The 17393-nt window shown below is 35.6% G+C and overlaps 1 protein-coding gene across 1 annotated transcript in view; it reads left to right on the forward strand.

The window, feature by feature from the left end:
* Positions 1-17393, forward strand: part of LOC140136831 (tubby-related protein 3-like) — a 159223-nt gene that overhangs the window by 118750 nt on the left and 23080 nt on the right. The window contains exons 7-8 of the mRNA XM_072158429.1: positions 704-816; positions 6034-6148. Coding sequence (XP_072014530.1) covers positions 704-816; positions 6034-6148 — 228 coding nt within the window. The remainder of the gene's footprint in view (positions 1-703; positions 817-6033; positions 6149-17393) is intronic.

The raw sequence follows: 17393 nt of genomic DNA on the forward strand, positions 1-17393 counted from the left end.
AGTCAACCTGTCGCTGCATGCTTCAAGTCAAGATTAATCTACATAAATCAATGTTTGAATTAGGGCATTGCTCACTTCAATTGATTTCTTGCCAAGTTCATTGGCCCTACTGTATAGCTGTAAGGGAACGCTCAACAGACAGTACAAACCATTGTGAGCTTTAGTTAACCAGATTATTGCATCTTTTGAGTGTAAACACTAGGATCCACATCATGCTCATCTATCAAGGCACAGTTCTTTAATCCCAATACAGTTGCACATTCATTGAATGACCTTTGAAAATTTGGGTACAAAAACTAATACATTGAAACTTGAGGTCAAATTTTGCACTAAGTGGGCCTTAGTGGTCCACTTTGAAGTGGGCCATAGTGGTCAGCTACAACCTGTTAAGTGTGCTGAGGCTTGTGGATCAATGTCTAGGCGTTGTGCCTGTGCGTAGCGTAGCGCACTATAAATCACTGCGCTTTTTTTTAAAAAGTAATGATGGGGGTCTAATGATGTATTCATGGATATAGCCATCCACATCGATATACAGTATCATAATTCAGTCAACCACACAGATATGTCATATGATACAAATCCATGAACCACGCTCAATTGCAATCATTACGCTTGAGACACAGTCTCCCATTAGCAAAAACATGATACGGTTGACATTTCTAATGAATGTGCACATCGTTTTTTTGTCAAACCTTACTTTCAGGTGTTTCTGCTGGCAGCAAGGCGGCGTAAGAAGAGCACCACATCAAACTATCTCATGTCCACAGACCCAACGGACTTGTCGAGAGGAGGAGAAAGTTTTGTGGGTAAACTCAGGTATGTATTCATGGTCCTGTAACTCAATGGACACTACCACTAGGATCCACAACATGCTCATCTATCAGGCCACAGTTCTGTAACCCCAGTACATTTGTACATTCATTGAATGACCTTTAACAATATTAGAAATGTACACCCCTTGTGTGGGAGATTAAGGTCATGTCTTCCATTGGGGTTGTATGTAGTTCAAATGGGATTTCACAATTTTCATGAATTTCTAAATACAATTAACCAAGTATCAACAAGGTGAGTCACTCACCAAAATCCAATTTGATTTCTTCATTCCAAATGGTCCAATTTCATTACATGTTGTTTCCCCTGGATTTATTAATGACCTTGACCTATTTTCCTAACTGTCTGTTAAATGATACTCATTTGATTTGAGTTGCCATATCTTTAACACAGGTGTACAGCATTCAAATATGCACTGTAGGGGTACTGGAAATGTACCCCTAAGCATCCAAATCATACTAAAAATATAACAAGTTATACACAGAGCATTTCACATGGCTGTTCATTCAATTTTTTAATGCACAAAATTTTTGGGTAAAGAAACAGAAGAAATTATATGTTTGCAGTATCCTAATGAAAACTCTGTAAATAAATGGGCTCGGCTCTGTACTCTGCTCAGTATTTTCACGCTGTTCCAACATTAAACACATTATTTTTCCGTTACAGATGAAATTGCATTTCTTTTATAAATAAAATTCTCTTAGTAAATTAAAAATTCTACCATTGACTGCTCTTACAGATTTAGAATGCCAATATTAGTCAAGGGTTACAGTCATGCAAAATAAAGTAACAAATACCTCATTTACGTTAACATTGTTTCCACATATAGCTCAGAAGTACGTCTATGTGAAATTAATGTAGCCGGGAAGATTTTCACTGTCATCACCAGGCATATGGATGTTGACTCGCATGACATTTCTAATAGTATTACAGATAATGGTGTTACATATTTAATCAGGAAATTCACATAGAAATAGAACAGTGAATGATCCAAGAGTTGTGATCCAGATTTCTTTTATCAAGCCTTACATTATTATAGTGTTAAATGGTTATAGGGTTATTCTTAGATGAATGTAAAACACTAGGATCCATAACATGCTCATCTATCAGGGGGAACAGTTCTTAAACCCCAATACATTGGTACATTCATTGAATGACCTTTGAAGATTTGGGTACAAAAACTCATACTCTACAACTTGAGGTCAAATTTTGTACTATGATTATGTAATTGAGGTTATTGGACTATGCCATTGGGATGAGGCTCTTGTGGTCCATAGTGAAAGCCATTTATGATGCTGATTTAAGTTTCTCTTTTGCTGAAAGGAACAGAACAAATGAAAAGCAATAGAAAGAAGGTTATGCTTCGTGATAGTGCATTATTTATTTGGGTGTTATAGATAAATGCATTAGTTACAAGATTTTCATAAGTGGAAATGTGATTTATAGCGTTGGCATGCCGTGAGCGCTTGCTAAAGGAAATAGGACTACAAAGAAAACGGGAATTATCTGTATGCGATGCGATCAAGCAAAATGGGTAGTATGTCAAATTAAACTGATTTTGAGTTGCTATCAAAAGAAGCAGTCAATTTGTCTTGTATTTGATTGTTTTGAGTCATTTGTAAGTGGTTGCATCGTATTCATTATAACTCCAAATTGGGCTTTTCCATTTAAGATCCACATTCCCCATGTGGAAGATTTTGGTAATATCTTCTACAGGAGGAGTATGAATTTGAAATGGAATTAGCACATTAACCAAGTCTATTTGAAACTCATCATTCAAATGAAGCTGCCTAATGTGCTCATTACATTTGAAATTCATACTCCCCCTGTGAAAGATATGTTCAAAATCTTCCACAGAGGTAGTGTGGATTTTAAATGGAATATCCCAATTTTCAGAGTTTGTTTCCTGTTCAATATGAAATGACAAAAATGAAAATATATTTTAGGATCAAATAACTCAGTTCACTTGATTGTTCGATATACAGGCTGAGTCAAAAAGAAGTAAACTCATGTTTGAGGGGCTGCAACTCGAGATCTGCAAAGAATCTGCTAAAAATAAAAATACCACTGGAAAGAGCAAATTCTATACGCCTAAATAAAAAAAAAATTGTTGAAATTGCTCACAGCAAACTAAAGTTATACTCATTTGAATACAACCACCCATTTTTGTAGCTGCACACGGCTGATTGATTTTCATCCATTTCAATCTCGACGAATCAGCAAAGTGCTAACAGGATTTATTGTTGAAAAGACAACTTTTGCTTTTAATTAATATTCAACAAAGTCCATTACGGTACTATAGTTTGTAGGGATACCAATTCAAGTCTTTACTGAACGATCCAGCAGAAGCTTGATTGGGGAATGTTGGGTAAAGGATTGAGCTGATCTTTGGTCTTGCTGTAACGCATGTCTAACTCTAGCAATGGTCACTTGTGATCTAGCAGTTCGTGGTCTGCCTGAAGCTTCCGGCTGTCTGTTCCTTAGAGTCCCATGCACATTGAGCTTGTTCACATTTTTATATACTGCTACCTTACATGAAACCCGGTTAGCTGTAGGAAATTGGAGACGAAAAAGACGCTGAACTTCAGTGGGACTCTTAGTTTCATGATACTTCGTCGACAGAAACGTGCACTCCCGTGCGGTAAATTGTGGTGTCATTTGGCCCGTTTTATTATAATGTAGTGCAATGAGGTAAAATTCATATTGAAAAGAGCCCTTTAACATGTAGGAATTATTGATCGAAACCACACCTGCCACAGAACTTTATTTGCATTTGAATATCGCGCCTTACCAATCAATATAACAGGTATGCCCTTACTTGGGAAGTGAAACCATGTGCAGCTTCAAAAATGGGTGGTTGTATTCAAATGAGTATAACTCAAGTTTGCTGTCTGCAATTGCAACAATTCCTTTTTATTTAGACGTGTAGAATTTGCTCTTTCTAGTGGTATTTTCATTTTTAGCAGATTCCTTGCAGATCTTGAGTTACAGCCCCTCAAACATGAGTTTACTTCTTTTTGACTCAGCCTGTATGCTTATTTTGGTTGTGTATGTGATCGCTTTAATTCTCTCCACGCGGGTGTCAACTGCAGACGACAAGTTTCACTTTTTTTTTAATTAAAAAATTTTGGAATTGTAAATTCTCATGACCATATTTGGGATCAGCATGTAAAATGCATTAATATGAGTACAAACAAGCCTAGCATTGGTTCAGTGGTTCTTAAGATAGCTCTTGATATTTTGAGAAAATATCTCAAAACTTGGGACTTTTTATGTTGAAGCCTGTGGCTACTGACTAGCACACATAGTATTAAGGAAGTTTTTAAAAACTAGAATGAAAATACCATTTTATGAAACCGACTCGGGTTGTTCAATTGCTTCAAGAAATGGAACTGCAAAACAAATAGAAAGATGAGACATGATTTAACTGCATTGCAGCAGAGTGTGTAGTAAAAACAAGGCAATATAATATAAATAATAAATATCAAATGGCATCAACATCCTGTTGCTAGGTTACCAATGGGATTTGGGAAGCCATCGAGTAGAGACGATGCCACTGGTTAGAATGCTTGGTGAAATAGGAATGGTAGTGATTTGTTTGCGTAATTGGAGACCGCAGGGTCTTAGGTACAACAATATGATGGTATTGTTACTGACGTATGCGTCATTACTAGGATACTTGGAAAGGCATTTGACACGTAGTGCATTATCACAATGTGGGCATTTGTAACTGGTTTGTATTATTTCACATAACAGTTTGCTGACATCTTCAGTATTTATATGTACTCCATGGTCAGCACATGGTTATACAATTATTAGACCTGGTGTCAGTGCAAGTCGTATGAAGTTGCATGCAAAAGAAAATCATAGCCAAACCATCCAAGCCATCAGCCTGGCAGCAAGTTTTTAAGGCCAAAAATGTAAAAATCTTCCATTCTTCCCACAGCCCAAAAATAAAAAAATGGAAATGCTTAAATCAAATACATATTATATGTAAATAAAAAAAAGCTAATACACATTTTTACAGATTTTAAAAATAGGTATTAGATAGCCCAAATGGCTAACAAGAATGCATATTTTGATTAATTTATATATTTATTTATTATAATTACCGTATTTGTTCTATTAACCGCCCAAGGCGCTTACAATTTAGTCCTTTTTGGTGAGTGCTTATTTTTACATTGTTTACATTTATAAAATTTTTCATACCTAAACAATGGCCCAAAATAGTCATCATCATCAGTGTGCCATATGTTTCAGGCCATTAACCATGCAGATAGGTGGTTAATAATATCAAGTTTTGCTTGTTGTAAATTCACTAGATGGGGAGGTTATGGAACGATAGTTTAATATGGGTGCACAGTAAAACTTACGATAATAATTGTGAGGGATATTGGAGATCATCCTTGGCTGCAATATTCAGATTAAAAATAAAATTTCCTAAGCCAGAAAGAGTTCAAATACACGGAATGTACGAAATTGTGCTGCCAAGCCAAATTGCACTTGCATATAATTGATTAAACGAGGATTGTGGTCAAAGTCTCACTATGGGCCACAATGGCCTCATCCCAATGGCATAGTCCAATAACCTCAATTAAACAATCATAGTGCAAAATTTGACCTCAAGTTTCAGAGTATGAGTTTTTGTACCCAAATTTTTCAAAGGTTATTCAGTGAATGTGCAAATGTATTGGGGTTAAAGTATTGTGCCTTGATAGATGAACATGTTATGGATCCTAGTGTCTGCTGACGTTGAACAGGTTGTGGCCTGTGGCTGACATCTATCAACCACCAATGACAACTGATGTTATTTGACAGAGAAGATGTCTTACACTTCCCACAATGAATTTCTTCTATTTCAATATTCTGTTCTGATTTGCCATCAAGTGCGTTGATAGTGACAAAAAGTACCTCAATGAACAGAGCACATCTAGATCTTGACCATTGACCCATGTTTAGCCAGTCTTTTCTCAACATGAAAACAAAGGGAACCTGTACAAAGTAATAGGAGTGTCATTTGTTGTAATGAGGTGATGCATCATGTTGCAAAGGATTCTGGGAAGGGTAAGATGTCTTCTGGTTATTTGATTCGCAGTTTGCAGTTTCATTCTCATTATTCCATTATTGTAGATGTCAGACTAATTTTTAATACAGAATATTACAAAACAAATCATGTTGATTTTTATTTTCTTGTAACACCAGGTCAAATTTCATGGGGACAAGTTTCACCATATTTGACAACGGAATCAGTCCTAATAAACCAGGCACCCTAGCAGATGGGTCAAATTCAAGAGAAGAATTAGCAGCTGTAGTATATGTAAGTATCAAAGATGGTAAATACAATTAGTAAGTTTTTATCAGGTTCGCCATCAGACTCTGATGGCTCTGAAAAGAGCTGTTCAGTGAAGACTGTCCCTTGTGAACAGTGAACAAGCAGACTTCGCCTATCTGCTAATGTAAAAGTTTCTGAAGACCGCCCTTGTCAACATAGAAAAGTAAATAAGTGTTGGCTCTGAAAAGAGCCGTTCATGGCTCTTTTCAGAGCCATCAGTATGCTAGAGGCAGCCTACATGTCTCATACTTGGGTACTTAAAAAAGAAGTTAGAGCTACTCCTGACGAAAGCTTGACAGTTCTAAACTTGTTCGATGGCAAACCCACTAAAAACTTAATAATTGTTTTGAACTCCTGTCGTAAAAGCCTATCCTACGATAATAAATACATTTGTTAAAAACTTATCTCCCTTGGCCTTGAGTAGAGCATCAATGATGTGACTAAGAAACAATATCCCCTTGTCTCTCTGCTCAAGTGCTGTTGTACCCTCTTTTAAATATAAATTGATCCCTCGATCTTTTGGTATAAGGTTCTAAATGCAGTGCATTATTATTATCTGTCTTGCCCTGTGATTCTCAACAAATCATCTCTTTGAGAAAACTAGAGATCCTTTGGTATGAGCTTTTCATTTAGTCTTACTCTTAACAACATAACAGACCTGGTAAACCTCATCAATTGGAATAAAATGTGTGATCAGGGATGATCTCACAAAACCTTGTGATGAACCAATAGCACCCTAACTGATATCAAGAGTCCAGAAGCCATCTTAACTATCAGAAGGATTTGGGGACTTACGATACATATGAGGTGCTCATGATTGGGAGGGAGTTTGGCAGTAATCCATTATGAAATCAAGCCATAGGGCTAGTTTAATAAGGATTTGAGATTTAGAGGACATTTACCCTGTTTAGTTAAAGGTGGGCAACCTGATTGACAGCCTCATCCCCCCTCTTTACCCCATCAAAATGCAGATGTTGGTATCAGGTGAAAGCTCATAATTATATCATTAACATACTCAAATTAGGCATTCCAAATCGGTATATTTCCGAAGAAATCATCAAAAAACTGTTGAATTAGTCTTAACTGTGGTATACCACGTTTGAGACTAATTTGACAGTTTTTTGATGAAATCTTCGGAAATATATGACATGATGTATAATGCTGCAACTTATTGTCCGTTTTCCTTTACTAGCTGCACAGTGTGTCTGTAATTGAAGCGTAACCTCAGCGCATGGCTCTGTGTTGTAGGTATAGGACACTATTTTTCATTCAATGCCCTTATAGATACTCAGCTCATCATTTGCAGAAATTTGTTGTAATTACTTATATCTTTTCAAAAAATAAAATAGAGCATGTTTTCTGCAGGGTTTATATGAAACAGCAACGCAGAAATCGAATCGGAATTTGTTCATACCACAGTTAAATATAAATTTTGAATTTATAAACCAAAATATCAAAATCTGACATTTAAAAAAAGCGGCCCTGGTTTTTTTCTTCTTGAGATTTTTGGGTCGGTCAGTAAGGGCAAGTCAAGTTATTATTTGTTTAAGCCTTACATTCATAAAGTTTGAATGTATTATCAAATTTTTATTGAAAAAATATTAATATAAAACTTGTTACATGATCATAAAAAAAAATAATTATCTTATTTTTGATCAAATATGACAAAGACAAGGTACGGTACATCAGAAAGATTTCAGTAACAGTTCAAATCCTCATACTGCAGGTAAACAACAACAATAAAATTGTAACTTGACAGAAAATAATCCTCTGTGATTTAAAGGTTAAAACTGGTCAATGGCATGCTTATTTCAAATGATTCAATTCTGTTTCCATCTTATATGTATTTAGGATTAAAAATGCATTAGCGGAAATAATTCAATGCAGATTTACCCTCTGAGCACTACCTGCCAATCTAACATTGCCTCTGATTGGTCAATTACATGATGTTATCACTTTAATCACCAATCAAAATGGAGCTTTGCAAATAATTCACCCCAATTTTTTTGAGTGGTAAAATTATTTTAACAATGTTGCTGATTGGAACAATTGATAATGAAAACTTCTTTTTGACCAATAGGCAGGTAGTTCTCATGGGGTTAATGAATAAAGAATCTATCGGTGAATAACCTTACAATATTGAGATTAGGATGCTATTCCAGTTGAAATCTACGCTCCCCCTGTGGAAGATTTTTGAAATGTCTTCTACAGGGGGAGTATGTTTTTCAAGTGTAATAAATTGGTCAGAAGTTGATAATTTTGAAACCCATACTCCCACTGTATTATGGCTTTACCATATCTTCCACAACTGGAGTGAGCATTTCAAATGGAAGTTACCCAATTGTCTGTTCTATTTGTAACTCATACTCCCTTTGTGGAAGACTTTAGCTAAATCTTCCACAGGTGTAGTATGTATTTTAAATGGAATGGCCCAACAGCAGCTTAAAACAATAAGTGACATTGTGTGTAATATTGTCATTCTATGAAGTAAACAAGATTCTGTTGAAATCACAGGAGAAAGATGGATAAATTCCATTTGCTGCATTGCGTGATGAAGACGATTATGTGCTTTTGACTTCATCTACTCGCTGTCAAAGTGATATAATAATCGGATTAACTACCATAGCAATAGGTTCAAACACTATTTGATTATATCCGGCTGCACTAGTACATTCACGCGGTACATCATAGATGTCAAAGAACAGGGATAAAGACCTGGATCGTAATTCTATAGAATGTTCATATCATGCTGATCACTTGCACCTGTAAGATTTGTACCATTGAAAAGAGCGGTATTGTATTCAATCTATGATTGCAGACATGCACAGGTGATGAGTACAAGTTGCTTGTAGTGCAGTGCGATATAATCAAAAATTGTTTGAACCTATTGCTAATCCGATTATTACATCACTTAGACGGCGAATTGCAACCAATATCAGCTATTTTAATATGTCTCTGTACACAAAGCACTACTTGATAAACATCACTGCATGCAGCTATCATATGTGATGCGATGGGGTATTCTATTTAAAATCCACACTACCCCTGTGGAAGATTTTGGAAATATCTTCCACTGGGGGAGCATGAATTCCAAATGGCCACATTAGGCAGTTTCATTTGAATTTCATACACCCTCTGACAAAGATTCAACCTCAATCTTCTAAGGGTGAGTTCAGGGGTAGCGCTAGAACTAAACACTCCAGTGTCCGCAGGGACCCCCGAACTTGCAGAAAATTAAAAAGTAGGGGGTCCGGAGTAGAGTTTGGTGAGTCCAAGTTGCATAAATGCAGCATAAATAGTATGTCTGCAATAGCGCTAGACTGAAAATCTGGGGGTCTGCAGGTACCCCTGAACTTGCAGAAAATTTAAAAACAGGGGGTCCGAACTCTATTTTGGTGGGTCCGGGACCCCAAAAAGCGACCTAGCGCTACCCCTGGGTGAGTTTCAAATGGAGCTGCTAATGTGCTAATTCCATTTGAAATTCATACTCCCCTTGTGGAAGATACTTCCAAAATCTTCCACAAGGGTAGTGTGCATTTTAAATGGAATAGCCCAATCGGATGCAGGCAGACCAAAGTTGGTAAAAATGAATTTCAGAAAAAAAAAAATAAAAATGGGCGACTAATACATAACAGAAGAAAATGGACGTTTAAAACTTTGCAACAAAGTATGGAAGGCACTTAGTGATTTCACATCAAGAAGCATTGGTACTGAGCAAGTTAGTATTAAAATTTTCAAAATGTCCTACTTTGGGGTCATCGGATCAGATTATGTTACAAGTGGGGAGAAAAGTAGACTGCGATGCATTCCTTTTTTTTTTTTTTTTTATTTTTCATACGTTTCCTTTCTTTAAACTATTTAAAATCTATGACTATACATATCACATCTCCAGTGACTGCCCTGCCCAGAGAAAAAAAAGGACTGCGGTAGTTGGATATGACCTGTGTGACCCACCATATCTTAACACATAGACTCAACCTCTTTCATCCCGAATCTGAGATGAATGTTAATGAAGTAAAAATCAACGTGGGTGGTAAATCTTAACCAATAACAGATAGGCAAGCATACATGTTTATGCATTAGCCCAACCCACTGTGTTCACTGAACCCAACCCACGTGGGGTAGCTCTATCTGTGTCATTCAGATTTCCTTTGACAGCTTAACCATCAGCAGTATATCGTGCGCGACGTCAAGCGTATACATGGACCTTGTGTAAATAATACGCGGTGGACGGCTATTCAAACGGCTTAATTTGTAAAAACCACAGGATATGTGAATAAACAGCCAAGACTGCATTTTTAATGAGGTAACATCATACCCACTATAGAGTGCATAGTTCATTTTATATTCAAATACAGTAGACTAGTTTTCTCATGGATATCTGAGCTGTTGAATCAGAACAGGAATGATGAGTTTTCCATGGTCAATTCAGAGAGATTAATTTAGGGAATGATAAATTAAACTGGTCTACTACAGTAGACTAGGAGAAAAGAAGGACTCCATTTATATCAGTTTCATAGTAATGGTAATGCAGATATACAATTTGGAAGTGTATCTCAATAAATGCTGTAATATGAGATTCATGAATTTACCATTTTGCTCTGGGTGCTCTATATATAGGTTGAGAGCTTGTCCTTAAGTGCAGTCCCACGAGTGCAGTATCGTTTGACAATAATATGCGTGTAAAATGAGCGCCGTCTTTTTATGTCAAATTGCCGGGTAAATGTGTCAAATTTGAGCAGTGAATTTGAGACGCATGAAAAGTGACCATTTATCTTGGGCGCTAAACGAAAGTACGCATCAGTTACAGTATCAATTAGCATTGAGGTTACTTCTAAATTGAAAAAAAAAATGTATTTGTGTTATAAAAGCAAAGCTGTTTAAAAAAAAATTTAAAAATTTTTTTAAACGGGAAGTGGCCTAACTTCATAAGAACTTTTCAACATGATAATTTTGTAATTTTATATATTTGGTATTTCTCAAGGACTGTTGACACACATTAAAGGAGTATTTCGTGATCCTATCATCTTCTTTTTATGACATTTTTCAGTAGATATCGATGAAAAAAGCTTATTCCCAAAATTTCAGTTGATTTCGATTTTGCGTTTGCGAGTTATGCATGATTATGTATATTGCACTGCTCCATAGACAATGTGTTGTAATTTCGTTCTGGTATACCAGAACAAAATTCAAATTTCACGATATCTTTGCTAAACGAATTAATCTGCAAGAAATATTTTGTACATAAACATTATGTAGCCAGAGGTTTCGAGTGATATAAAAATCTCAACTTTTTTTGAGAAAAGTGGAGGATGATGCTGTGGATCACGAAATGCCCTTTTAAGCTATGAGTACAGTTCTTGAATCCTTTTTTTTTTTGTATGTTTGAATTTCAAGTCCTATCTTTTCTAGCAATGCTGAGAATTTTTGCAAGCTGCCAATTATATACTCAACCAACCAGTCAGTGTCCCTTTATATTCTTGTATCTGGACCATGCAACTATTAGCTAGGTGGTCCCTGGACAACAATCATAAGTGAGATACGTGTCTGAGCAAAGCACAATGTAGTTAATGAAACAATCTAATGTGATTTGTTATGGCCATTAAGTGGAATACATTGATCCAAATTGCAGTTTAAGGAAGGATGTTGTGATTGGCAATCTCATCCCTACATTATCATCACTGGCAATTGGGAGTTTTTGGTGCAAGTGCCTTGTACTTGTCCTAATTAGGCACGATGAAATTTTAGGACTGGATAGATGAGGGGTGATTCATTCATTCAAAAATTGCTCTTCAATTGTGATCTGCAGTAGGGCAATTCCACTGTTACGGACATAAACTACAAATCATACATGGAACTTTTAAGTGAATAGCACACTTGTTTGCTGTTAGGATAACACTTTATTTCTTAGTATGCTACTAGTACACACTCTAATGTTCAATATAATGAGGCAATTTTGTTTTGGCTTTCTTAGTTAATTAGCTACAAAAATTAGAATCAAGCGTTACAAATGTTACGCGAAATTGCCTGCCTTTTTGACAGATGGTACATATCCTTAATGTTCAGGTCTGTGTTTTATTTTTTTCTGTTTTATTGAGCAAGCCCTGACAACATTCTATACAAACATGAAAAGCAAGTTTGAAATTAATACTCCTGTATCGTCCTACACTGTTGAATTAGTGTTACAGATGTTACATTTTAAAGCATTACAAAGAAATTAAAGAAATAACATAATGAAAAAAAAATGTCAAGGTGCTTCCTCAGATTTTTTCTTTACTATCTTGAAGTAGGTCTGACATCAATCTATGGAGGCATGATTAGCAAGTTTGAAGTAAATGCTTCTGTTTTGAGCAATAACATTCCTAAATTTTGTTACGGACGTTACGAAAGGCCTAGTTGAAGTGGAAATGGCCAGTAGGCACATTTGCTAATTTAGCAGTGTATTGACTCTCTCCACGCTGGTGTCAACTGCTGACGACAAGTTTTAAATTTTGTTTTTCAAATTCAACATTTTTAGAAATGTAAATTTTCATGACCATATGTGACGTGTCATGTCAAAAGGAGACACTTTTGGGCAGGATCGTAAATGGAGAAATAGCCAAAAATCTGCCCAGGGGTGATTTTTTCACAATTTGGGTTTGTTGCGAATTTGTGATGTTATTAATGTTAAAAATATTGTCTGATAGTTTCAGACCGAATATAACTGGCATCTTCTATTTTTGAGACATTTTTCAAGGTAATTCCTACTCTCAACATTGTCAATAGTATTTTTAAAGGCCGATATCTCAATTTCCAATTTTATAATACCATAACTTACAAACGCAATATCTTCGCTTCGGAATGCCCGATTTTATTGGGGAAAATGGTGCTGTGGAGCAAAATATCTCTTTATTTAAGATATGTCAAAATATCAAAATTGATAACCTGCCCAAAAGTGTCTCCTTTTGACATGACACGTCACATATTTGAAATCCGCATGAAAAATGCATTAAAATGAGTACAAACAAGCCTAGTAATTGGTTCAGTGGTTCTTAGGATAGCTCTTGATATTTTGAGAAAATATCTCAAAACTTCTTACGTTTAATATGGCTAGCACGCAGAGTATTAATCAAGTTTTAAATATTGGTGGTGTTCTATAGACCTACTTGCAGTTCAATTTAACATCTCTCTATACTACTATCAGCATGTTTATGCTGTGTACACTCTCAAAATGTAAACAAGTGCTGTTTTTCTCTGCCAGCAAGTGTAGTGAGAACCATTTCAGTAGATTTGGATTTGAGGACCTTTGTCTGCTATTTCAAAGCCCCATCATGTGACTAACGATTAGGCAGAGACTTTTAATAGATTGCAATTTCTTAGGCGAGCGCCAGTTGAATAAGATGAAAAATAGCCAGAGTAGAGCGATTTGTAATTGATTTTATGAGTGTCTGCATAATGAAGTTATCGATTCGATTAAAGAAATGGCAATCGTTGAAGTGATGATATTATTAAGCCTTGTCTGGGTGTTCAAACTGCTTCTGTCATTGTAGGTTTTAATTGTTAAACTTTCAATTCTCTTCTTGTGGTAATTACATAAGGTAATTATTCAGCTTGCTACGAGGTCACTTGAGAAATTGCCATAGTCATTGTTTTTCCATTACAACTGCTAAAGTGCTAAAATTGTTATATGCATGCTTCAACTGCACTGGAAGCTGCACAACATGTAAAAAGTCCATATAGGTGCTAATTTGGGGGTGGAGGCTAATTAGATTGAATATGGTAAATGTTTTTTTCAAAATCAACTTAACCCCCTGAGCACTACCTGCCGATCTAACATTGCCTCTGATTGGTCAATTACATGATATCTTCACTTTAATCACCAATCAGAATGAAGCTTTGCAAATAATTCACTCCAATTTTTTTGTGTGGTGAAATTATTCTAACAATGTTGCTGATTGGTCCAATTGATAATGAAAACTTCTTTTTGACCAATCGGCAGGTAGTTCTCATGGGGTTAATTGGAGCATGGTGATCATAGGAGCGATTGATGTGCATCAATAACAAAACTGCTTTACGAGATTTACATAGAAGTGATTAATACAATTATCTACCTTTAAAACATCATGTATGATTTAATAGTTTGCTTTTACCGCATAGTCAGTTATCATGCAGACTGACTTAGCCCTCTCCATGCCGGTGTCGACTGCAGGCGTCAAGTTTCAAATTTTCTTTAAAAATTCAAAAAAATTCAGAATTGTACATTTGTGTGACCATATTTGGAATCGGCATGTAAAATGCATTAAAATGAGTACAAACAAGCCTAGTATTGGTTCAGTGGTTCTTGAGATAGTTCTTGATATATTGAGAAAATATCTAGGACTTGCGTTTATGTTGAAACCTATGGCTAGCACACACAGAGTATTAAAATAAATGTGTCTGCATAATGATGCATTAAATCATTATGAAGATCATCGAATTTGTGTAAAAATTTAAATAACATCCGCCACCTATTCCAGAATGAGTTGTTGCTGTTAACCCCATGAGAACTACCTGCTGATTGGCCAAAATGAATATTGTGTCCAATTTTGAACCAATCAAGGAGTGTATTTTAAATAAAATCATCTGCAAATTACAAGTTTGACCATAAATAGTATAAAGCCTAGTCATAATTGGCAATTGAAATGAGCATTTCATGTTATCAACCAATCAGAATTGGTGTTAGATGACAAGTTGTGTCCAGGGAGTTAAAAATCTGATCGCAGTATTTGAAAGTGATTATTAATATTAATAATTTATTTACCTTTGCCTATAACCTGACCCCAACTTGTGACAAGACATTGACATGACGTCATTGGTCTTAATATCACATCAGAACAACCTCAAAGTCGTCATTCGAAATTTATTTAGGTATAAACCTTCCCATCTTTTTGCTCATAAAGAGGGAAAGAGGTTTAAATGATATATAGCGTGATGAGAAATACAACTGTTGTTGTGCTGTAAATGTGTAATAGGATTTTACTTAAAATAGATTTAGCACCGCGTGAAAGTATTACACTGTCTTGTTTGTTCAAGTGTGCATATGTACAAATTCTAAGCTATTGGGCTATTACATATAAAATCCACACTACCCCTGTGGAAGATTTTGGAAATATCTTCCACAGGGGGAGTTTGAATTTCAAATGGAACAACCATATTAGCAGCTCCATTTGAATTTCATACACACCCTGAGAAAGATTCAACCTGACTCATCTGCAGAGGGAGGGTGAGTTTCAAATGGAGCTGCTAATGTGTTCGTTCCATTTGAAATTCATACTCCCCCTGTGGAAGATATTTCAAAAATCTTCCACAGGGGTAGTGCGGATTTTAAATGGATTATCCTATTGGAGGTAGTGCTGATTAAATATTTTACCATTGTTTTCAGAGTTCGGTTGTAACACATGTTATTGGTTAGGTTGTGGAGTTCAAACATGACTCAATTGTCGCTAGTTTCCTGGGATTGTTGACTCTACTGCGATAATCTCTTATTTTCCCTGCAGCATGCTTATTGCGTCTTCTTATATGAGATGGAGAGACACAATTGGCAAATAAAGTGCTCAAAGTATTTGTAATAATAATAATAAATACAATGATTCTTTAGTTTTATAGCGCTTTAAACCGAAGTCCCTTAGTGCTTAACAAAGAAAACAAAATGCAAAAAACAGTAAGCAAACAAAATAACAATGTGCAAACAAAAAAACATGAGAAATCGGTTATTACAAAATGCTAGAGTAAATAAATATGTTTTCAAAGAAGATTTAAACTGTTTTAGAGTCTTTCATATGATGAGGTAGGTTGTTCCAAAGTTCAGAAGAAGCATGGCGAAAAGATCAGTGTCCATTTACATGTAGTAGAAACTGATATTGAGACAAGATTTAAATAATATTGAAACCATTTGTTTTTTATTATTATCAGCAGCTGATACATTGCCTATTACTTTAATAAACTACCCATCAAAATGTCGTATTTGTGAAGAGTTAGTATTACTTGGCATTATTTTGCATCATTTGAGCTATTCCATGTAAAATCCACACTCCCCCTGTGGAAGATTTTTTGAAATATCTACCACAGGGGGAGTATGAATTTCAAATGGAATGAGCATATTAGGCAGCCCCATTTGAAGCTCACCCTCCCTCTGTGGAAGATTCAGTGTGAATCTTTCTCAGAGGGTGTATGAAATTCAAATGGAGCTGGCCTTATATTCCATTTGGAATTCATACTCCCTCTGTGGAAGATATTTCCAAATCTTCCACAGGGGAGTGTGGATTTTAAATGGTATAGCCCATTACCAGTATAGTGAGTTAAACTGATGTGACAAACTTGACATTGGATGATATCAACATTAGGCTCATTTCCCATTATTATGTCATTTGTTTTACATTACTGAATGAGACTGTTACAATTATATTTAGAGGTTAATAATAATTGTGCAGCGGTTATTTGGAGGCCATTGTGAAAAATCTTAACATTTTGCCTTTGGAACCGAGGGATATCCCCCGGAGCCCCGCCGGATATTCCGAGGTCCAAAGCAAAATGTTTGATTTTTCACAATGCCGACATAACTGGTGCAAAGTTATTAACCTCATTTATAACCATAGCTTTCATTTCTTCACTTAAAAAAATAACTCAAAATTTTCCTCAAAAGTTTTGCATTTCTAAAAATCGAACAGTCTAAAACAATAACAGAAGTGCAAATCACAATCCATATGAATATGGTTGCAATCCGTTGCATGCAGAGGTTCAATGTTGAATATTAGTAACTGTCAATGCCTTTTAGCAAATTAATTGAAATGATTGGATCGCATGTATCTCATTTATTCATGACGTTACGAATCAACATGAATAATTCAGTAATTTACATTTTACTTTGAAACACATAACTTAATTAGTTTTTTTCTTTTTTCTTTTTTTTCTTTTTTTTTTCACTTTTGTACATTAATAGGTTAGTATTCACTTCAAATTTAAGGATACGATACACGATTTACAGACAAGTTACTCATTTCGGAATGCGATCATGAATTTTGAAGAAAAAAAGTTTCCACAGGCTTCGATGGGACTCGAACCAATGATTTCAAGCATCATTGATTATCAGTCCCGGTCTTTACCGCTCGGCCACAAGCCAGATGATCAGTAGTGTGTAATAATAAAAGATAAATCTCATAATGCCATCTTTAGCCTTTTGTTTACATAAACATGATGCATATTGTAAAGATAG

This window comes from Amphiura filiformis, chromosome 17 (genome assembly GCF_039555335.1).
Source record: "Amphiura filiformis chromosome 17, Afil_fr2py, whole genome shotgun sequence".
Lineage (NCBI taxonomy): Eukaryota > Metazoa > Echinodermata > Ophiuroidea > Amphilepidida > Amphiuridae > Amphiura > Amphiura filiformis.